This window comes from Argopecten irradians, chromosome 6 (assembly GCF_041381155.1).
Source record: "Argopecten irradians isolate NY chromosome 6, Ai_NY, whole genome shotgun sequence".
Lineage (NCBI taxonomy): Eukaryota > Metazoa > Mollusca > Bivalvia > Pectinida > Pectinidae > Argopecten > Argopecten irradians.
In genome coordinates, this window is record NC_091139.1 from 39,116,780 (window position 1) to 39,141,849 (window position 25,070).

The 25,070-nt window shown below is 35.3% G+C and overlaps 1 protein-coding gene across 2 annotated transcripts; it reads left to right on the top strand.

Annotated features, from left to right (window-relative positions):
- The first annotated feature begins 3,561 nt into the window (after positions 1-3,561).
- On the top strand, positions 3,562-24,152 carry LOC138325838 (beta-1,3-galactosyltransferase 1-like). Of its 2 annotated transcripts, none has more exons than XM_069271776.1 (3): positions 3,562-3,634; positions 11,883-13,379; positions 16,300-24,152. In XM_069271776.1, exon 2 carries the CDS (start codon positions 12,097-12,099, stop codon positions 13,360-13,362), a length of 1,266 nt encoding a protein of 421 aa, XP_069127877.1. In that variant the 5' UTR covers positions 3,562-3,634; positions 11,883-12,096; the 3' UTR covers positions 13,363-13,379; positions 16,300-24,152. The 2 variants fall into 2 exon arrangements, with proteins under 2 accessions (XP_069127877.1, XP_069127878.1); XM_069271777.1 differs by having other exon boundaries at positions 11,883-13,375.
- Positions 24,153-25,070: the final 918 nt, after the last annotated feature.

Genomic DNA, 25,070 nt, shown 5'->3' on the forward strand with positions numbered 1-25,070 from the left:
ATAGACTTCCTTAATTTGCCTCCAAATTATTCATTATCTAAAAATCTTCCCAAAATATACCAAAATAATACCCCGTGAATTTAGATCTAACATGAAATCAACAAATGACGAATAAAAGGTACAATTGATTGATTAATTACCATCTAAAAACTTAAAAAAATAACGCAAGATATTTAGATTGTAGCATCTGAATCTCTGATAACACCAATCATATCTTCTATAATTAATTAAATGATTACAATTTTATCCTGGTATCAAGGTTCCGTGGAGCATTGAATTTACATTACTAGATCGCAAAGATCGGGCGAGTAGAGCCGAAAGAAGGAAAGAATAGAAAAAAAAAAGAAAAAAAAACACTTTTTAGTTCAGTTATTGATTTATTAAAGGTTACTACGTTTCTTAAACAGATATTCAAAAATTCAATAGCATCTAAAATCTAAATATCTTTATCGAAGGCCTACGATTAAGTTACAATTATCACATACAATATTCTTTTTGTAAATCTACATTTGTATGCTGGTTCGCTGTTTTGTCACGGTCGCATGTAGCCGCCGGGACACTAATATAACTTATATAAGACGACCTGTGTTATAGGAATGAATATATTTCTATATTGTTCATGAAGTTATTATAAATGTATTTATAACGGTTATATTTACTAATCCTGATTTTTGTTCCGCTTTCACAGTATACAGATATTTCAAAAGCAACGTTATCATGCATCCCAGCTAGCAGCAACACGTCGGACAGACGTTGGTCCAATGCATGACACTAGGTGGGCCCAACGTCAGATGATGACATTGCACCGACGTATTTTTGTCCAGCTGATTTACGTTGTCCAGACGTCAAATCCCAACGTTTTGATTATGTTGCTAGACATCGATCCAACGTCATTTTGTAACTTCTTTCGACGGCTTTCCAACGTTAATTAGATATGTATAGACCTTATTTACCATTGAAAATTATAACAAAGACAACAAAATAAGTTTCACTGCTTTTAATATATCGTGACCACGATCATTCACTGCTGTACTCCGAGTCACTGTCTCGTCCCACAGAAATGCTCCTGTCATCCGCTTCTGCCACTGTAAATGAAAAAAAAAATATTATTTAAAAGTACAATAATAATAATTAGAACTTAGGAAAGTGTCATTTCTGTATACAAGAGTTGTATGCAACCGCCATTTCGAGAGCCAAATGATAATTAAATCGTAGACACATAACCAAATAACGGTAAATATATAACTGGAAAACATAAATGTCAGGGGCGTAGGAAGCGGGGGGGGGGGGGGGGGGGGGGCAGGGGAGCAATTGCCCCCCGTTCCCTAGGGGGGGGGGGGGGGGGGCAAACATGTCTTTTTGACCCCCATTTTCGCCCAATGAAATATTCTACAAATGCACATTTGAATGAAAAAAGGGTCCTCCTGTTCATTTTTGTACTTCATTTTAGAAAATTTTCCGCTGCACGGCGCGTTTCCTAAAACGTTCAAGCACGTAATATTCAAATCTTTGATAATGAAAATTCAATACACACGAACTAGACTAAAAATATCCATCAAGGGATTATACTATTTCAAAAAATGCTTCTTAAAACATTAATTTGTTTTTATGTCTTAGCAAGACAATCAATTCATTATTATTTTGAGTTACACAACAATTTGCGGATGGTGTGAATCCGGCATGTTCAGTTGCATAATGGTATGAGAACACTCACAATTATCATTTCTTAAGGCAGGTAACTTTAAATCGAAATTTTACCGTGTTAAGAACGCTTGAAAATCATCAAAATACATTATAAAACTAATCTCAGCCATTCAAAATCGTAATATTTTTCTCGGGGGAGATCCACGGACCACCATACAACAAAAAATTGCGCCTTAAGCGCTCGCAAATTCATCAAAATACATCGTAAACTCATCTCAGCCATTCTAAATCGTAATTTTTTTTCGGAGGAGACCCCCGGACCCCCCCAAACACCAAAATCACGTGGCTGCGGCGCTCGCAAATTCAACAAAATGCATTGCAAAACTCATCTCTCCCATTCAAAATCGTACATTTTTTTCCCGGGGGTAGACCCCCGCACCCTCCCCCCCCCCCAAACACCAAAATCTCGCGCCTTCGGCACTCGCAAAAGCATCAAAATTCTAAATCGTAATATTTTTCCAGGGGATACCGCGGACCCCCCAAAATCCCATGCTAATTTGCGTATTCATTAATTTCCTGTTAACGATGTCACTTTCTATATATAACTGATGTGTACAAGGATTATATGTAATGAAATATGAAAAAATCAAGCATATCCTGTGGCGCGCGAGGGGGGAGGGGGTATTACGAAATATTGGGGACCTTTGCCCCCCCCCCCCCCCCCCCCCCCCCATTACGTTTCATCTTCCTACGCCACTGAATGTATAGCAACACTTAATTACACGTACGTACATGTAAATATAAATGACATCTCCGTTTTGGAATTCTGTATAAAAAGTCATTATTTTAAACTGAGTATACTACGGTATGTATAATACATAGACATTGTTAAACATTGTACGTTGATGAACTCACTCAGGTAAAGCAAGTGGTTATAAAACATCTATCTATAAACATCACCAAATTCATTTATCATATTACATTCCTAAAACATATCTGTAAAATTTCGTGTGATTATTATAAGGATATAGTGATTAAAACTGCTAAAATCAACATGCAAATTGAAAAGTACTCACGGTCGTCACAGATGAGTACTGTGTCACCTGCAGTCTTGTTGTGTCGGCAGGAAATTTAAATGTTGCTGTGGCCTCACCCACTATAAAACAATTGATAACGGATAACCGCGCTTGGTGTACTGTGCCGCTAAACTGACCCCCTCTCATGAGGATCCGATAACACTTTGGGAGTTAGGCTTAGCGGCACGTTGTCGTATTGTGAATGTTGGGTATATGATAATGTGAAGTATATACTAGTATATATGTATGTGTTGGAGATATTAAGGATAGTTACAGATTTAGAAGGTCTCTAAAACATTAGAGATTTTCATAAAAGTTAATATCGTAGCCCGTAAAAAATGTGTTTTAACGGTTATACTTCAAACGTCGCTCCACCGTTTCAGCAACGTTACTAATGTTTAATAATTTGAAACTGACGTTAACAATTTAAAGTGGTTGAACCAACGTTGGTTAAACGTCGTGAATTTACTTTATCTCCAAGAGAAAAACGTCGACGTTTGTCCAACGTCGACGAGACGTAAGAAATCCGACTGCGACCTAGACGACTGAAAATGACGTCGGACCAACGTTACTCTGCTAGCTGGGATATTATACAAAAGTTTTGCCGCTCTTCAAAATATCAAAATTATTTTACATTTTTAAAATGAAAAACGATGTAGTTATGGTACATCATGCATACTACCTTTAATTCTGCTTAAAATAGAGGGCTATTGTTAATATAGACTTAATGTATAATGTTTTAAAATTAGGCACATGTCTCTAGTATATCAGTGATGAAAATTATGTATTGCGACCTCAATGTTCAACTTTTGGAGGTGTGTCTCGAGTTATGGCCCTTGCCGACCTTGACCTAGGGGCAATCATACGATACAAGTGGCTGTGGCATAACTTTGATGTAAATGTGTCCAAAGAAGGTGAGTTTACACTAAATACATGACTGTATCTTGTAATGTGCTGCATATTTTGTTCATGTCTATCATATGAATGTATTTAGATAAGTGTTATGCCATTTAGCGGACGTTAAACGCACAGGACAAATGTGGTGTTCGCGTCACATCACAGACAATACAAAGACATCAATCTTTCATTTGTAACTCGATATTGTGCATTACGCAAACCGTAAATGTTTAACTCTGTATTCGAAGGAATTTTGCTATATAATCTAATAGTTTCCAGCTTGGGTTTTACTATATTAGTATATAGATATTTTCTGAAAACAAATTTATAAACGGACATATCTGTCAACCTCGGCCATGTCGGCACCTGCTTGTATATTGTAGAAGGCCCCATGTACATCACTAAGCTTACAATACATGCATTTTGCTTCTACTTCTTCCACACATAATATTGACATACTTCCTTTAGTTGCAGATTATGTCAGATATCTGCGATGAAATTAAATGAAAAGGAAATGGGATGATATGAATGTGAGTTATTCAGAGATAGGAGGGTAGTTTTGAAAGAATAGAGTGACAGTTATTGTATTCAGTGCTCGCAGAGGCAATTTATTCATGTCACAGATGGTTCTGGGAAAAAGTATTGATGCTTACATGTAGATTTGGAATGCGGTGTTAGGCAAGAGAGGACCTGGTTTGTCATTTTGGTGTTTGCGACCATTTTGCTGGATCGAGACTGTACTTTTATAAAATATGATGTGTATTTGACGAATCATAGACCTATTGGCACTTGGAGACCTCGGCACTTGGTCACCTCTGCACTTCGATATTCGGCACTTGGTAATCTCAGCATTTTTATTTTCGGCATTTGGCACTTTTTTAAAAGAATTCGGCACTTAGTTTTGAAATATTATAAAGTCTATCGCTGTACGAGAATTATTGACTTTCATTCCTATAATTTTCTCCAAATTTATGAGGGGAATAACTCGTTGTTTGTGTGAAGATGCACAGCAGTGACGACTGATGAAAGTTTTTAAAAAGTTGTTATATTTCAGTCATGATACAATAAAAAAAATTTGGAACAAACACATTTCTGATTTATTAGCATTTAAACGTTTTGATATATTATTGATATTTAACTTATTCATAATATTTAATGCATTTTGACTATTTTTCGATCGAATTTCACGGTTCGTTTTTCAACGAATTTTCCATAAATTCCGTGGTAAGTGCCCTATCATATGTGAATGGACGATTAAAATACAGTGTAATAAAACTTTGACATCAATATTAAGTTCCGATGACAATAAAAATACATGTAACATAAATATCTCTTGAAATAGGCCGTGGAAAATTATACATTGAATTATTACAAAATTTAAAATAATTTTAAAAGCGCTGAAATCAAGAAATAAAAGCATTTTGTATTCTTTTACTAATTAACTAGTACTTGAGATCAGGATTTAGATAATATTTTTTAGTCACTACACGCTTCAAAAGCCTGTCGCTCCATGTATCTTTTACCATTAAACACTGACAGCTAGTTTAAAAAGATTTAATTTGCCGTAATTATTGTATGATATGAGAGACAACTGACAGTCTTTATATAAACATGAAATAATTATCATATGAGAAAGCGAATTGATAACATGCATTTTGATTGCTAAATGAATATTATATATATATATATATACACATTAGGGCTGCCGCAATACGGCAGAAGCGTACCACGATATATTGTGATACACAACAGCTGTATTGTGATATGTATTGCAATATTTTGACCTTAACATATGTGATGTCTATTTTGTATATATTCCATAATAAAAACACCCTTTACAATATACAAACATACAGTGCTATGTTATGTAGTTTTACATCGATTTCAACCGTGTTGTTGAGTAACAAAAATGTTCAAATGTGAGGTTCTTGTTTTAAAAAATACTAGTCTGTTTGTGAAAAAGCTAGGCTACAGACGATCGCAACCTAATAATGCAATAACAAAACATGATAGTGTCTGCAAATATTAACACTTTTGAACCTAAATAATGAACAAATTTTACGTACAATTGTCCTAGCAAAATAAGCTTACGATCGTGATTAAACTTCAAAGGGCTGATCGGCTTGCAGTGTTGTTTTGACACTTGTAGGAATTCGAAAATGGCGGCGGACGATGAAGCCTGAAATAGTTGGCAAAATCCCTGCAGCCATGTATTCACCAGGCCTTAAATGTGTTAAGAGAATTATATATTCCGGTATTTTTTATTAATGGAGCGAATCAGCTTGATAATATTTCAGAACCTAGCATAATGTCATATTGTTTATTTTCAACGTCATGCAAATGTTTGAATCATTTGAACATTATACACATTAGTTACAAACATTTGACCGACATCTGAATCGAATGAAAACAAAAGGGGTACCCACATGACTTCACATTATCGGAAAGGAAAACAAATACAACTTGCTGGTTTTGTTTTAATGACAGGACGTTTTAATTATATCAAATTAATGAAATTATAATACTAAGAAAATATATCGTAAAAAACCGGTACAGGTAAACTGTATCGCAGTACACTATTTTTTGGTGGTGTATTGCAATACCCCAATATACCGGTTAACCGCGGCAGCCCTAATATACATATCATAAATTGACGTACTCGGGAGTTTTCTAAACACAAGTTCATTCTGAACGCAGTGAATTATGAACAGAGAAAACTAAATTATTATTGTACCAGTCCACGGTACGTATGTGTTTATGAAACATCGTTGCTTAGAATTAAAAAAAGAATTATTCAATAGACTATTCTTGTACATGTATTTACATATATTTGTGTAACTCAAAATAAACAAGTGCCGAAAATTGTTCTCAACCTTAATTTTTAGCTCACCTGGCCCGAAGGGCCGGTGAGCTTATGTCATGGCGCGGCGTCCGTCGTCCGTCTGTCCGTCAACATTTCCTTTAAATCGCTACTAGTCATAGAGTTCTGCATGGATTGTAACCAAATTTGGCCAGAAACATCCTTGGGGGAGGGGGAACAGAACTTGTATAAATTTTGGCTCTGACCCCCCAGGGGCAGGAGGGGCGGGGCCCAATAGGGGATATAGAGGTAAATCCTTTAAATCGCTACTAGTCATAGAGTTCCGAATGGAATGTAACCAAATTTGGCCACAAACATCCTTGGGGGAAGGGGAACAGAATTTGTAAAAATTTTTGTTCTGGTCCGTCGGGGGCAGGAGGGGCGGGGCCCAATAGGGGAAATAGAGGTAAATCCTTTAAATCGCTACTAGTCATAGAGTTCTACATGGATTGTAACCAAATTTGGCCAGAAACATCCTTGGGGTAAGGGGAACAGAACTTGTATAAAGTTTGGCTCTGGTCCCTCGGGGGCAGGAGGTGCAGGGCCCAATAGGGGAAATAGAGGTAAATCCTTTAAATCGCTACTAGTCATAGAGTTCTGCATGGATTGTAACCAAATTTGGCCACAAATATCCTTGGGGGAAGGGGAACAGAACTTGTATAAAGTTTGGCTCTTGTCCCTCGGGGGCAGGAGGGGCGGGGCCCAATAGGGGAAATAGAGGTAAATCCTTTAAATCGCTACTAGTCATAGAGTTCTGAATGGAATGTTACCAAATTTAGCCACAAACATCCTTGGTGGAAGGGGAACAGAACTTGTATAAATTTTGGCTCTGGTCCCCCAGGGGCAGGAGGGGCGGGGCCCAATAGGGGAAATAGAGGTTAATATTAAAATTCCTTCAGAAAAGAAACAATGAACCTGTATTCAGAACATTACTTGGCATTAAAAACCAGGTGAGCGATACAGGCCCTCTGGGCCTCTTGTTACAATTTATATTCGGATTCTGTCAACACATATACAGAAGCATCAATATATATAGATACATGTATAAGGGGTATTTTTTATATCAATGACTTATAAGTGAAACTAATGATTTATATTATCGACAAGATGTCAAACTCAGTTATCATTATTATCATTGTACCCACAAGTGCCGAGATATCTGAAAAAGTGCCGAAGTGACTCTAATCCCAAGTGCTGAGGTCTCCAAGTGCCAAGATGTCCTGATACCTATTTGACCAGGCTGTCAATATTGATGCAGTGGCGTGCAACGCTTATTAGTGATTTTTTTGGGTGCATTTGGGGTCAGAATTCGGCCCATTCCCCTACAGAAATTTAGCTGTATTTTCTCAACTTCATGTAAATATTTTCTCAAATAAAGAGCACCCTCTGCTAAATATTTTATATATGCATTTCAAGGAATTGTAGCATTTTCCCAAATTAAAAGGTACATGCCCCTGAAATGAACACATATATTATTCACTGGAACTTATACAGGGAAGGATGTGTGCCTTAAAGTCTTTGGAGTGTTGTGTTTTGTACTGCACCTACCAGTAATAGATTCCATTTTGTGAAATTTTGTTGAAAAGGTGTGTAGTCTTATAGAATGAAGACTGAACCACTTCAGATTGGATAACATGTCACCGACAGAGCTGTTGTGATATTTGTTGGTGACATATCAGGCAGCTCTATGCTTACAGCCCTTTGACTTTATCAATCAATATCACATTTCAAATTGGGGTCTCTGAAGTAAATGAATACTCAAGAGATGGATGTACAATCATGTTTTGTACAGGTTTTCTTTGATTTTTTTTGTGTTAGAGTTAATTTTCAGATTTCTTTTTAAGGAGCCTAGTGTCTTATACTTGTAAATTATTGGGTTTTTCTGTGACGTTGTTTAGAATATGGGAATAGGGATTCCAATTTATAATGTCCTATTGTATGGTGACTCATTGATATTTTGCCTTATCATTATCAACGTGCCATGTTAACATGTTGTTATGTTCATGAGCATGTAGGGACCTGGGTGTAATCACAGCTAGTATTGGCGGAGGGGGTTCTGTTAGGGCTAATGGAGAGGACAGAACATTTGTCTAGCTTTCAGTTTATGGAGGTCGGACTGAAGTATGTCATCATCTACCCCACAGCTAGACAACCATGGTATCATGTAGATCTGCAAACAATTGTATAGAAGTCGAGAGTTCTTAAGGGATGTCATTTATATAGTAGAAAGATAGATTTGGCAGCCCAACAACCAACCCCGGAAGGACTCCCCATTCTACACTGACATAATCTAATCCCCCAATCCTGGACAACAGACTGTGTTCTGTTGTTCCGGAAGGAGGGAAATCCAGGTGTTGACATTTCTTCTGACACTATATACTACACCTAAGTGATCAATCAGAATTATTTTAAAAAGCTTATGTATCAGCAAAGAGTGGCTGACCTTATCAAATGCTTTAATTATGAGAAGTTGAGGAAACAACTGGCACCATGACTTTGATTGCCATAGACAAAATATTTTTTGCATGCTTTTACATATTTTTAGCCCACCATCATCAGATGGTGGGCTATTCAAATCGCCTTTCGTCCGTGGTCCGTGGTCCGTCCGTCCGTCCTTCCGTCCGTCCGTCCGTCCGTCCGTCCGTCCGTCCGTCCGTTAACAATTCTTGTTACCGCTATTTCTCAGAAAGTACTGAAGGGATCTTTATCAAATTTCATATGTAGGTTCCCCTAGGACCCTAGTTGTGCATATTGCATTTTGCGACCGATCGGTCAACAAGATGGCCGACAGGCGGCCATCTTGGATTTTGTTAGTTAAAGGTTGTTACCGCTATTTCTCCAAAAAGTGCTGAAGGGATCTTTCTCAAATTTCATATGTAGGTTCACCTAGGACCCTAGTTGTGCATATTGCATTTCGGGACCAATCGGTCAACAAGATGGCCGACAGGCGGCCATCTTGGATTTTGTTAGTTAAAGGTTGTTACCGCTATTTCTCAAAAAGTGCTGAAGGGATCTTTCTCAAATTTCATATACAGGTTCCCCCAGGACCCTAGTTGTGCATATTGCATTTTGGGACCGATCAGTCAACAAGATGGCTGACAGGCGGCCATCTTGGATTTTGATAGTTAAAAGTTTGTTACAGCTATTTCTCAAAAAGAACTGAAGGGATCTTTCTCAAATTTCATATGTAGGTTCACCTAGGACTCTAGTTGTGCATATTGCATTTTGGGACCGATCGGTGAACAAGATGGCCGACAGGCGGCCATCTTGGATTTTGATAGTTAAAGTTTGTTACAGCTATTTCTCAAAAAGAACTGAAGAGATCTTTCTCAAATTTCATATGTAGGTTCACCTAGGACTCTAGTTGTGCATATTGCATTTTGGGACCGATCGGTGAACAAGATGGCCGACAGGCGGCCATCTTGGATTTTGATAGTTTAAGTTTGTTACTGCTATTTCTCAAAAAGTACTGAAGAGATCTTTCTCAAATTTCATATATAGGTTCCCTAGGGCCCTAGTTGTGTATGTTGCATTTTGGGACCGATCGGTGAACAAAATGGCCGACAGGCGGCCATCTTGGATTTTGATAGTTTAAGTTTGTTACCGCTATTTCTCAAAAAGTACTGAAGGGATCTTTCTCAAATTTCATATGTAGGTTCCCCTAGAACCCTAGTTGTGCATATTGCATTTAAGGACTGCTCCATAATGCTTTTTGGGACTGATCGGTAAAAAAGATGGCCAACTGGCCGCCATCTTAGATTTCATTGTTGAAGTTTGTTACCACTTTTCTTAGAAAGTACTATAGCGATCTGTCTCAAATTTTATATGTAGTGTGTTTGAAAAAGTTTGAAAAGCAGGGAAAAGATCCTCTTTCCATTGTCAGACATAAATCATTCTTTGGTGGGCGCCAAGATCCCTCTGGGATCTCTTGTTGTAATGATAGGATGCCTTTAACATTTAACAAACTATCAATTCCTTGAGTGCTTTTGTTTTTAAAAATAAAAACTTAAGTATGTATTGTAACTTGTTTTGGATATATCACACATGTATGTTGTCCTATCCTGTATTATTAAATGGAGCACTTTTAATAACATTAAAAGCACTATATATAGCAATCAAACATGCAGCACCTTGATTTACTACATACTGTAGCTTTGATGGTATTTTGTGCATAATTTATGTGGTTAAAGTTTGTTACTGCTATTTCTCATAAAGTACTGAAGGGATCTCTCTCAAATTTCACATGTAGGTTCCCCTAGGGCACTAGTTGTGCATATTGCATTTTGGGACCGATCAGTCAACAAGATGGCCGCCAGGCAGTCATATTGGATTTTGACAATTGAAGTTTGTTACTGTGTTATTTCTCAGAAAGTACTGAAGGGATCATTCTCAAATTCATGTGCAGGTTCCTTTAGGTCCCTACTTATACATATTACATTGTGGGACTGATCGGTCAACAAGATGGCAGACAGGCCACCATCTTCGATTTTGATAATTGAAGTTTGTTACCGCTATTTCACAGAAAGTAAGTACTGAAACTATCTGTCTCAAATTTTATATGTAGGTTCCCCTGGGACCTTAGTTGTGCATATCACATTTTGGACTGATCCATCAACAAGATGGCTGATAGGTAGATAGCCATCTTGGATTTTAATAATTAAAGTTTGTTATATATCTCAGAAAGTACTGAAAGGATCTTTCTCAAATTTCATAGGTAGTAATATGTAGTAAAAGATTGAAAAGTAGAGAAAAGATCCCTCTTTCCATTGTCAGATGTAGATCATTCATTGGTGGGGGCCAAGATCCCTCTGGGATCTCTAGGTATCTAATGGGACCTTAGTTGTGCATATCACATTTTGGACCGATCCATCAACAAGATGGCTGATAGGTAGATAGCCATCTTGGATTTTAATAATTAAAGTTTGTTATATATCTCAGAAAGTACTGAAAGGATCTTTCTCAAATTTCATAGGTAGTAATATGTAGTAAAAGATTGAAAAGTAGAGAAAAGATCCCTCTTTCCATTGTCAGATGTAGATCATTCATTGGTGGGGGCCAAGATCCCTCTGGGATCTCTAGGTATCTAATGGGAGTTTTCCGTATTAATGATGAACAGTTTATGCAGTTTGCCTGTTTTATTTTTGATATTCATCTTTTATAGAATATAAAAATACCTTAAAAAGAGTGAACAAATAAAGCACTAACCATATGCATTCAACATCTAAGATAGACATGAAGTATATGTATATAATGATGATAAGGCTTGATGGAAAGGACATTTGTTTAATTTGCTGACTAGTAAGAGACAAGTAATAATGTTAGCACTAAGAAATTCTACTATATTTTAGACACAATCTTGAAATGTATGTACTCATAATGAACGATTTTCATTTTTCTTCCTGCAGGAAAGAGATGGAGTAAATTCCAAATGACAACGTGTACATTCCACGTTCATGAACTGTTCGTGTCTGCCTTGATTGTCTACACGATTGTCAGCAGTGATGTGAAGAACTATGATTGAACGAGTTAGACCTATGCCAGCTGAGATCATCCATAGGTCCTTCATAAGATGTGACAGGGTTACCTCCCTTGTCCGCTCCTCATCATTCATCACCCATCATGAGTTCTTCCAAGTTAACTGATCTACTTTGTAAAGGCCAACATGATATTGATCCAAATGCTAACCACAAAACTTTGACAGAAAACACAGACCATAGTAGGAAGGGTCTGGCATCATTTATGGTGTCTGTTACGGTGATGCGAAAGCGCAGGACATCTCCGCAAGTTTTACTTAAGGCTAGCATCACAACAGTTTTAGTGGTGACTCTCGGCTTCATCATATTGTACACTATTCTTCTCAAGTATTTCTCCAACACCGTGCCTTATGTGCCTGAGGAATGGGAGCGGATACACAACCAGTACCATGCTCACCACCGACCCAAACTTATACCAAGGCCCATGGACCTAGACCCAAGTGATTTTGTTACTACAGAAATAAAATATAGAACTCCAAAATGGAATATATCAGATTATGATTTTAAGAATAATTTAGAAAATACCATATTATGCAGACAAAAATATCAGTTTCTAGTTATCATAGTATCTACAAGAACAGAATTTGATCGTCGAGTTGCAATCAGAAACTCGTGGTGTCAGCCACAGAGGTACAACCTGCCTCCTGATGCGTGGGGATGTGTGTTCCTCGTAGGAGTTGGCTCAAAAAAGGAAGCCAAGAGTGATATAGTAGATCGGAGAATAGATCTGGAAATGAAAACTTACAATGATATACTTAAAGGCAGCTATATAGACTCTTACCGGAACCTGACCTACAAGGTTCTTCATGGACTTCATTGGGCAAGCAGGTCGTGTCCTACAGAGTTTGTATTGAAAACAGATGATGATTGTTTCGTCAATACTCACCTGTTACATATACTCATCCTTCACCATAGGGACGCTATGGACTTGTATATAGGTAGTGTATCGAATAAAAAACATGAGGTACTTCGAGACCCCAACAGTGTATGGTACGTGTCTGAGGAGTTGTATGCTGAAAACTTTTATCCTAGATATGCCAGCGGGGCTGGTTATCTGCTGTCCTCAGATGTTGTGTCGAGACTTATAGACGTCAGTAGATATAGAATACCCATTCCTAATGAGGATGCATATGTAGGAATCCTTGCACAAGACATTGATGTAAAACCTGTACAAAGCGGCCGGTTCACGCTGATGAGTCTCGGCTGGACCCTGTGTAATTACCTCTACTTGGTGGTCATCCACAAGGTGCTGCCTGACCAGCAGGAAGAGATGCTCAATAACACCATCAGAGCCAGGACAAGTCACCTGTGTTCTCCAGCACCCAACGAACAGAGACTCACCTGGAACTAGTGCAAAGCTGCTGGTAGGTAAGTGTAAAGGGAAAAGAAAGTGAAGCAAATTTGAACACATAAACACAAATTTCATGTTATTATTAACAATTTTAATTCACCTGGCCCGAAGGGATACTATTCAAATTCCCATGAACTTGCCTGCGAGGACCACTTTCAGTCAGTGGCTTCAATATGAGGCATGTGCATTAATCTGGTATTTTTAGCTCACCTGGCCCGAAGGGCCGGTGAGCTTATGTCATGGCGCGGCGTCCGTCGTCCGTCCGTCAACATTTCCTTTAAATCGCTACTAGTCATAGAGTTCTGCATGGATTGTAACCAAATTTGGCCACAAGCATCCTTGGGGGAGGGAGAACAGAACTTGTATAAAATTTGGCTCTGACCCCCCGGGGGCAGGAGGGGCGTGGCCCAATAGGGGAAATAGAGGTAAATCCTTTAAATCGCTACTTGTCCTAGAGTTCTGCATGGAATGTAACCAAATTTGGCCACAAACATCCTTGGGGGAGGGGGAACAGAACTTGTATAAATTTTGGATTTAACCTCCCGGGGGCAGGAGGGGCGGGGCCCAATAGGGGAAATAGAGGTAAATTCTTTAAATCGCTACTTGTCCTAGAGTTCTGCATGGATTGTAACCAAAATTAGCAACAAATATCCTTGGGGGAGGGGGAACAGAACTTGTATAAATTTTGGCTTTGACCCCCCGGGGGCAGGAGGCGCGGGGCCCAATAGGGGAAATAGAGGTAAATTCTTTAAATCGCTACTTGTCCTAGAGTTCTGCATGGATTGTAACCAAAATTAGCCACAAACATCCTTTGGGGAAGCGGAACAGAACTTGTATAAATTTTGGCTCTGACCCCTGGGCGCAGGAGGGGTGGGGCCCAATAGGGGATTTATAGGGGAGTTCTGCATGGATTGTAACCAAATTTGGCCAGAAATATCCTTGGGAGAATAAGAAGTGAGTTTGTATAAATTTTGGCACTAGTCCTGGGGGCAGGAGGGGGGGGCCCAATAGGGGAATTATAGGTAAATTCTATAAATCGGTACTTGTCCTAGAGTTCTGCATTGATTGTGACCAAATTTGGCCATAAACACCCTTGGGGGAAGGGAAACAGAACTTGTATAAATTTTGGCTCTGACCCCTTGGGCGCAGGAGGGGTGGGGCCCAATAGGGGATTTAGAGGTTTATTTTTAAATTCCTTCAGAAAAGAAACAATGAACCTGTATTCAGAACATTACTTGGCATTACAAACCAGGTGAGCGATACAGGCCCTCTGGGCCTCTTGTTATACTGATCATTTGGCCAATTTTGGCTCAAAGGGCTGATGATTGAGTTTATAAATGGCATATAATTTAGGTGTCCTTGTGTCCATCAACATTATTCCTTTGAATTGCTATTAGGTTACTTGTCATTGAGATCAGCATTGATTGTACCCAAATTTAGCCAGAAACATCCTTTTATAATAAGGGAGTTTGTATAAATCTTGGCTCTGACCCCCTTGGGGCAGGAGGTGTAGGATCCAATATGAGGAAATAGATCTAGAGGTTAATTCTTTAAATTGCTACTTATAGCTATAGATCTCTACATACACATAGATTGTAACCAAAATCAGGATTATCGGAAAAGCCCTGTTATTCCAGTGTCTGCATGGGAACACATTTTGTTAGGAGATGGCCATGCCATGGTGAGTCCTGGAATGCAATCAGTACTCTTCATGATGATGTTGCCTGTATACCTGTAGATGTTTGTTTGCGTTTTAGTAAAATTTTGAATGTTCATAAGTCTGATAAATATACTTGGAATAGCTAGAGAAAAAGTTCAATGAAAAATAGGACATTGAGACTTTAGATATCTTTTCCCTATGGCCTCCAAAGAAATATAATTTATATATAATTATTTATGTAAAGGTTTGTCTCCATACTGATACATTGTAAGTGAATGTTTGAGTCCTGTTCAGAACAGTTCTGTTATGATATTATTTTCTGGGTCATATATATAGCTATAGACACAGCGTAAAGTCTGTGTTGTTTGGCTTTGTATGCGTGTATTATAATGTTAATATGATGTGTACATTTTAAGCCTGCAGCTTCTAATTCTATGGTCTACATTTGATCATATTAAGAGGGATATAAATTCATAAGTCCTTACAATGTGTTATAATCTTGTTTTAGTTCGAATTCTAGATCTGCTAAGTACATGTACTGTTTAAGATCATGTACAGTTTTGTGTAACACATGAATACACTGATATAAATGTCATCCAGAACATCTCCATGACATATTTTATTTGCAGAAGACATTTCATACATACTAATTTGTCTTCAACTAAAAAAGGACTAACCAATGGCATTATTTACAAGTAAAGACCAATGCATATATATATATATATAGAGAGAGAGAGAGAGAGAGAGAGAGACAGTATATAGAATGACAATAAATTAAAGCTATTGAAGACATATATACATGTACGGTATATAGTTTAAGTAAAAAAGTAAATACAAGAACAGCATATTGATATATACATATATATATATACAACCAGATTTGCAATGAAATTGGGTCATGCTCAGATGTATAATTTGTATACGCTTTCAGAAAAAAAAGTGGTGTCCTATTTTATTTTCTGTGCTTTAAAAGGATAGGGGGGGCAGGATAAATACATGTATAAACTGATAATATCTGGCAGATGTATGTGACATTTGCTTTTATATATAATACACATATTTAGAATAAATTATACATTATTTAGCCATAGTGTTTTGATAAATTAAAATGTCAACAATTGTGCAGCTAAACAATAATAATTTATGTTTCTGTTAATAAACGTTGTGGGCTGTTCTTTGTGAACTAGTGCTGTACATGTGCAATATTAGTTTGTTATATGTAGAGATTTAGTGTAGTTCTATAATTTAATACAGCCTTCTGCATTTTGTTTTGTCAGGTTTTGATTGATCTGGTTTTGTTGTGACTGTGCTTGTGGACTCAGCCCTGATGAGAACATGAAGATTTTGTATTAGTGACATTGCTTTACTTTACCATGAAACCACAGATGACTAAATCACTTGAACATTATTAATGATGATCAGGACCAGATGAGGATTGGAATGCACAAGTGGAGAAGTCCCTGAAGATCATGACTTAATCATAATTTGGACTGGCAAAATTTTATGGAGCTGATTATCATGTTGTTTTTGATAACTGCCTTTAGATATGAATGGGTGTGATAGTTTATTTTTCTGAGTTTTATAGTCACATTCTGGTCACATGTGCAAATATCTCCAGAGATTGATTTCTACCGTCGTCTATCATGTATTGGTCAGCATGTTGCACTTTACAGACATTTAAAATTAGTATAATATCTTGTCTGCTACTTGTAGTTCCAACTACTGTAATAAGTAGGATAACTAGTTATAAATCTCCCCTACAATGGTCTGATCTTCCAAGGGAAGTATTGAAATTAACCAAAGTTATCAAATAAGAATAACACATTTGGTTATATTTAATATTGATTGAAATAAATTTCATAGTAACTGTAATATAAAAACCATACACAGAAAGGTGTATATTTTTTCCTTACAAAACTGTGACAAGGCATATAGGATTGATCAGGTGACTGTAAAGCCCCAAGGTTTTCATGTTTTATTCATTAAGTTGTTGTGCATTATTATACTAGATCGTTTGACTGTTACAGGGTTATATTACTCGGAATAGATTGTGATGCAAAATGTTTTATTTTCATATTTTATTGCATTGGTAATCAGTATCGTTGTTTAATTTCTTGTTAAAACTTGTAACTGCATTAACAAGTGGAATCTTGTTAAAAGGAAATGAGATTAAAAACCCAAACATTTATTCTAACAGTGTACCCGAAATGTGGCTGCTTATGAATAATACATTTTACTTATTGCATAATGTGACTTTTCATTGATTTAAAAGTTGTATAAATACAAAGTTAAGCTATTTTCTTGATAAAACATTTTTTCAGTTAATTTTTCAATTTTCTGTAACAAGTTTTTGTAATTTGGTGACATAGCTAGTTTTAAAAAATTATCATCATGTAAGAATGAACTAAGTCCTCATAGTAGTTTCATTTTTTCTTTAAGTCTTGTTATTTAAATCCATTAGTCCATTGTTTGACTCCTAGTAAATTATATCTTTTAATTAATATAATGAAAATTGATTTGGGTGAAAGGCAAATAGCCAGATTGTGTTCATGACTATAAACAATGCATCACATCATTATCTTCTGGATACCAATTAATTGTAGTTTTCTAAAATGACAGCTAGGACAATCAGGCAATCTCACTTTGTCTTTTGTCCAAATAATTTAAATGCTACTTTTAACATATACAAATGTACTTATTTTGATGTCATTAAATTTTAGCACAACATGAATGTGAAAAGCTAGATTGAAGCAGTAATAAATTCATGCAATTTTAAGAATGGCTATATTTTATAATGTTATAGAGATCTAGAAGATAAACTAATAATGTCATTTACATGTATATCTGTATCAAAATTAATTTAATTTTTCATCTATTGAAATGTATATAAGTCTGTTGGTTAAAATATTCTTGATGCACTTTGTTGTGTAACATATACCAAACATTAGGATATCTACATTTACCTTGAAAAGAGTCGATCTGTGTACCAAAGGTCATAACAATGAAGAACTGTTTGTCTGTTTAAATAATTCAATGCATCTTTATTGATATGTAGAGAACTCATTCTTGGTATTAAGAATATAATGATGCTATATTGAAGCAAAACTAAAGTACCCATATATATAATAAAATCATGTAAGTGTACATGTATCTAGCCAAATAATCTATACTTTGAAAATGTGGAATCTTGGTTGATTGTTTTTGGTTTGAACAATTTTTAGTGCAAAAATAATATGTTAATATATTTATCCATGGATAGCAAAGTAATCTTACAGCAGTTTTGTCACAAAGTTGAAAAAGGATTTCTAATTCTTGTTTAATTAACTTAATTGTGTACTGTATTGCATTGTTGAGATAATCTGTTAATGCTGATAACAAGACATCTAAAGTAGGTTATTGCATTGACATTGTTAGTACATGTACACTTATTTGTCTGTGACATAACTACAATTTGTACATTTTGACATTATTACACTTTGTACTTTGTGATATTGTTCACTTTGTGACATTATTACACTTTGTACTTTGTGATATTGTTAAACTTTGTGACATTATTACACTTTGTTGTATTGTTACAACTTGTGACATTATTACACTTTGTACTTCGTGACATTGTTACACTTTGTGACATTATTACACTTTGTACTTTGTGATATTGTTACACTTTGTGACATTATTACACTTTGTTGTATTGTTACACGTTGTGACATTATTACTCTTTGTACTTTGTGACATTGTTACACTTTGTGACATTATTACCGTTGTGACATTGTTACACTTTGTGACATTGTTACACTTTGTGACATTTTTACACTTTGTGACATTGTTACACTTTGTGACATTGTTACACTTTGTGACATTGTTACACTTTGTGACATTATTACACTTTGTGACATTGTTACACTTTGTGACATTATTACACTTTGTGACATTGTTACACTTTGTGACATTATTACACTTTGTAGCATTGTTACACTTTGTGACATTGTTACACTTTGTGACATTGTTACACTTTGTGACATTGTTACACTTTGTGACATTGTTACACTTTATGACATTGTTACACTTTGTGACGTTATTACACTTTGTAGCATTGTTACACTTTGTGACATTATTACACTTTGTGACATTACTACACTTTGTGACATTGTTACACTTTGTGACATTATTACACTTTGTGACAGTGTTACACTTTGTGACATTATTACACTTTGTGACAGTGTTACACTTTGTGACATTATTACATTTTGTAGCATCTTACACTTTGTGACATTATTACACTTTGTGACATCGTTTCACTTTATGACATTATTACACTTTGTGACATTGTTACACTTTGTGACATTGTTACACGTTGTAGCATTGTTACACTTTGTGACATTGTTACACGTTGTAGCATTGTTACACTTTGTGACATTATTACACTTTGTAGCATTGTTACACTTTGTGACATTATTACACTTTGTGACATTGTTACACTTTGTGACATTGTTACACTTTGTGACATTATTACACTTTGTGACATTATTACACTTTGTTGTATTGTTACACTTTGTGACATTATTACACTTTGTTGTATTGTTACACTTTGTGACATTATTACACTTACATGATACATGCATTGAATGCTTATCTTAGTAAATGTACTATAATTAAAACCAAAATGGTTTTGGGGAAAAGTTAACTACACAATTGTTTGTTGTTTATAGTGTGTGACTTTGTTAACATTATCAAATGATTAATTTGTATATGTTTTATAACATTCTCACCTTTTTCAAGGTTTTCTTTATTTTTTTTGTATTGATTCTCGCTGAAATGAAATATTAGACCTAAGATCTGTGATGGTTTACTGTAGGTTATACTAATTAGTAGTATTTAATAATCAATAAACCTTTGGGTTGTGAGTTAGAAACCCATTTGGATCAGCTACCAAGTAATGACCACTGGTCTATGGTTTTTCTGAAGGCACTCCAGCTTTCTTTCAACATGGCAAATAACTTATATATTGACCTCGGCATACAAGACATGAAACAAAAATAAAATGAAACTCTGAAGATTTCTCTATTAATTCCACTGTTGTACCCTGCTTTTTATGTTGCTGTCTCTATTTAGAAATAGTAATGTCTTTTTTTACAAATCTTATTTCCATCCTCATCCATCTAGTCTCCATACCTTATGTTTGTCTTTGTTGACAAGGAAACAGATGTAAATATTATATGCAAGTTTTTAATTATATATAACTTGTTTGTGGTATTTTTATTATATCCATGTTTTGATAAATATTTGATGGACTCTTACAATTTAGAAATTATATGAAAAGGAATAACCTGTGAAATCTCATTAAACCTGATGTCAAGTGTAATTTCTCTTCATAGAAATATAATAAATGGCATATATCAAAAGAATCTCGATTGACCTCTATTTTCAAGTATTTGTTTTTGTGCTAGCACATTATATCTTTATCGGGTCATATATCTTCCATGATCAGATACAGTTATGTAGCTAGTGAGAAAGGTTTGACATTATAATGAACATGGTGGCAAATTAAAACTAAGTCATATCAAGTGAAATTTAGACTCTAAATCCTGTTAATTATGAGAAGATGAGAAATATTGCCATCAAAATTAATTATATTTATAATTACTTCTAGATTGGTTCTAAGGGACTGACATCAACTTCGGATCGAGAATTTGCATCAAAAGAAAGATGTCCAAGGAACATAACTCTTTCAGCACTAACAAAAACTGAAATTTGAACCACTTTTATTTGGTTATTATACATCAATATTTAAACATGAAAAAAACGCTCTGGCTTGACTTTAATTTCTATTTTTATATTTGATAGGGACCCTTTGTTTAGACGTTTTATATTGTTATGGATACCTGGCTTTGTTATTATTTGAACTTGGGCTCTTGGCCATATACATGTAGTATGTTAGATAATTGTTGAGTTTGTAGTTGATGATACAGGAATTGTGAATTCTGTAATTTTTCTGTTGGGTGTTGGTGATGATGTGTGTGACATTTTATACTTTACTTTGTACAGCCATGCATGTAACAGTAACTTGTTTCTTTAACACAATTTTAATTCTAATCATTACATGTTTGTTACAATTACACAAAACTTTACACTAGCTTTTCTACATCTATTCCATCTGATGCTTGGTGAACAAGGGGAAGAAACAAAATTTTATAATAGTGGTAGTTTTCTAATGTCAATTTTATCAAGCAAACATATCTTTTATGTAAAGATAAAATTTGGTGGAAACATGACCTGGTAAATTAGCACATGTCCACGAAGATATAAATAAATTTTAGACTTCAAATCTTGGTCACCAATATTGATTCTATATCTATAATGCACAATGTAGTTTTTCTGAATCAATGGATTGCGTAGAAAAAAGAGCTTTGTATGAATTTTACTTTCCAACTTAAAATATCTTTGCCTCATTCCGCAAAGATTTTAATCATTTGCAGACATAGTGATACAGACCTTGATGTTTATGTAATTTTCCACAAATTCTACAAATTGCACAAATTTATCATTTAATTTTTACATATTTAAGTAAGTGCCATGCACTGGTAATATAAATGCTTGACAGTGTGCTTGTTTGAAAGCTTAAATAGAAAGAGGAGAGATGTGTAGTTAATAGATACATTAAACATGGATATTTTTGCGAGTGTGGAATTTAGCGATTTGCCTGCGTAAACTTTCGCGGTTTTGTAATTTTCGTGATACTTACACTTTTAAACTTAAAATAACAAACTTCCAACATACACAAAAATTACGCAAGTGAAAATTTTCACGATAAAGCAACCTTTGCGTAATTAGCTTTAATGTTCCCCCAAGCGTAATTTTCCATGTTTATGTAGTTTATGTTCTAATATTTTGATATTGTTACCATTCCCATCTATCACTGACTTCAGGATACTGTATGTACGTTTACTTGTTTGGAGTAGCTTTTATTTGTGTTACTTTACCCATTGGGACCCGAACAGTGTGGAGATTTATAGTCATCCAACTTTTCCACTGAAAACAGGAATAATTTATGGAGAATATATGTAGTAATTATGGCTTTTTTTGAGTCACTGCTCTAGTCTAGACATTCATTTTATTGTACTGAACATCGAAAGTGCTTGAACATATGTTGTCACGACTTTGTGTGAATTCTTTTTTTTTTATATATATATTTAAGCAATAAACTGTTACCAGATTGGACATACAGTTGATATGAAGCCCATCCGGAAGGAAGATAAATAGAATGGCGCCCGTTAGGGCGCCATGAATATTTATCTTTCGGACGGATGGGCTTCATATCAACAGTATGTCCAATCTGGTAACAGTTTATTACTTATATTTCCATTCCGATCATTCAAATTCAAAACTATACATGTATATCTTTTGAATTTCCCGCTTGTGCTAGTGTTGACGTCACCAAGTTCAATAAACGGAACAGCCATAGCATCATCTTCTGAATATAGTTCAACACAAAACGGTTTGAAACAAGCGAACAAATGAAAATTATGCGATAATATTTTTTAATACATGCTATTTTGTCAACACGATAATACCATTAGATTGCATAGACCGCACAACTTCAAAACCACTTTTAAAAATATCTGACTGTTATGTATAGGCGTAAGTACAGTGTATACATTGTCAGTGACGCGGCGGAAACGTCAAATATTCATACGCTTGACCAGATTGGAGTTCATAGCCAGATATTGCCCATCTGGTTTAACATAGATTAAACGGGAAACTGAAAGTAGAATGGAAATATAGATTTATGGCACTACTCTTGTAACTAACCTTAAGCCATTACTGTCAATGAAAGTGCGAAAAATTCTATCTGTTAATAGATTTTAAAATTGATTAAAATTAGTTAAAAATAAGTGCTAAAATCATATCTATTTACTGTATATTATTTTCTGCTGACCTTTTTACACTTATAAAGTGCATGGAAATATTGATAAACATGTTTTATAGTTGGAACAGTTTGACTGTGACTATTGGCCACCAGCATTGTTTGTAGCCACACTTGGTTTTATAGTATAAGCTTTAACTGCATAATACTCTGGGTGTGCTCAATTATATGAACACACTGCTTAAATCAGAATAACTACTGGACTCTTATTGTGTTCAGAATTTCCACCACTGAACTCTATCACTTAATTACCTCCCCTTAGTAATTTCGAAATTAAGATTCAATCCTATGCTCAATTCTACAGGTGTTGTTACCTTTTCTTAAATATTAATTTAGAATCAATTTTATTAAAATGACCAATTCTATACCTACTTGAGATAAGTGGCCAGTCAAAAACACTAAATTATGGTTTTGTTACAGCTGACATTGAATCAATAAGTAGGATCACCATTTAGGTTGTATAGTGGTTTCATGAAGATTAGTGATGCTCAAAATACCAATCAAAATGAATCTAAAAATTGATAAGATTTATGAATTTTTTATTAGGTGTTTAGTTTACTTACTCTCTCAGATTTACATATTATAGTGCTATTTCATTACACTTCAAACTATACACCAAGTGACATGAATGTCAGAATTTTCATTAATGCAAGAACGTTAATATGCAAAGATTAAGATAAAATATCTCAACTTTGAATGTCATTTAAAGAGTGCTAGAATATTACAATGTTTTCATAACATGATTGTCGTAGAATGAAAAGTTGTCATTATCTTTTCCATCTTGAAACACATCATTTCAAACTGATAAATGCAAGTCGATCTACAAATGCTTGCCTGTCAGATCTAATCAAACGACTCAGGTTTAGAATTTTGAGGTCCAATCCGTGACTTAAGATATGAGCGTTGTTCATCAATTTTAGTTATGTTTTATTTGATAAATCTACATTTGTTTTGAATGTTTGAAAAACAGAATGTATGACATAGTTGTTATTAAAGTATTTGACATTACCCAACCAGGACTGAACTGCGATATTTGTCTGTGTCCGGTAAAGAGTTGATCCCCCATCCATACATTTTGCATTCCATGGGTAATTAGATCTGCTGCATAATGTACCCCTTTCATTATCTTTGCATACCAGTCTGTAATAAAGAGGACTACAGGGAATATGTCGGATAAAAAGAGAATAATAAAGTGGTTTAAGATAATGTATAGTGTTTGTATTTGTTTATAGATATTTCAGAACAGTTAAACATTGGTTGTTTGAAAATTCATGTGAAATCATTGTTTGAAACGCCTATGCCACAATGTGCGCATCTCTCTCAAATGAAGGGATTCATATAATGGACAATTTTGTTCTTGTAACTGGTTGCCTTGACAAATTTTTATGGTTAAGGAAATGGACGAAACAAGCAGATTTCTTGCTACAGGCATAAAACCTTTTTTTTTTGGACATAAAGATATAAAAAATGACATGTCAATGTTGATTAAAAACTAACATTTGTCATCCAGATCAATCAAATCTGACTCCAGTTCAGATGTCCTATTAAATTACCATTTCTTTTCTTTGGCATCACGACAGCGTTTCTGATGAGTATCTGCTATATGATACTACACATGTACAACTAACAATTTTGTTGAATACATCATATTTGACAAGTTCTTGTAGCATTGGTTTTCTTGAAATAATTGACCCTGACTGGATGTAAAAGCCAATAAACGAAACAAATGTAACAATTGTATAAGAAGTTTTGACGAAAGTTATTTTAAGAGAGGATATCTACCAAAACTCTTATTGCTATAGTAGAAACAAGGAAAGCAACAGGCGTGCATGAACGGAGAAACCAGAAGCATGGATGATGTGTTATGGGACAAATATAACTGCCAGGGTAATATGGAAGACAGACTGTCAAGCGAGAAAAGCAAAAAACAGCACATCGGTAATTGTGTGACTATCAACAGAAAATATAATTATAGCGAAAACCACAAACGCCAGTTAAGGATATGGAAGGAAAGCTACTCTGAAACAGAGAGGACATCGGCACACTAGATGGATCAATTCTAGGAAATGTTCAATTCGCATTATCGAAACAAACATTTAGGCATCCACCAAGCTGCAATAAATC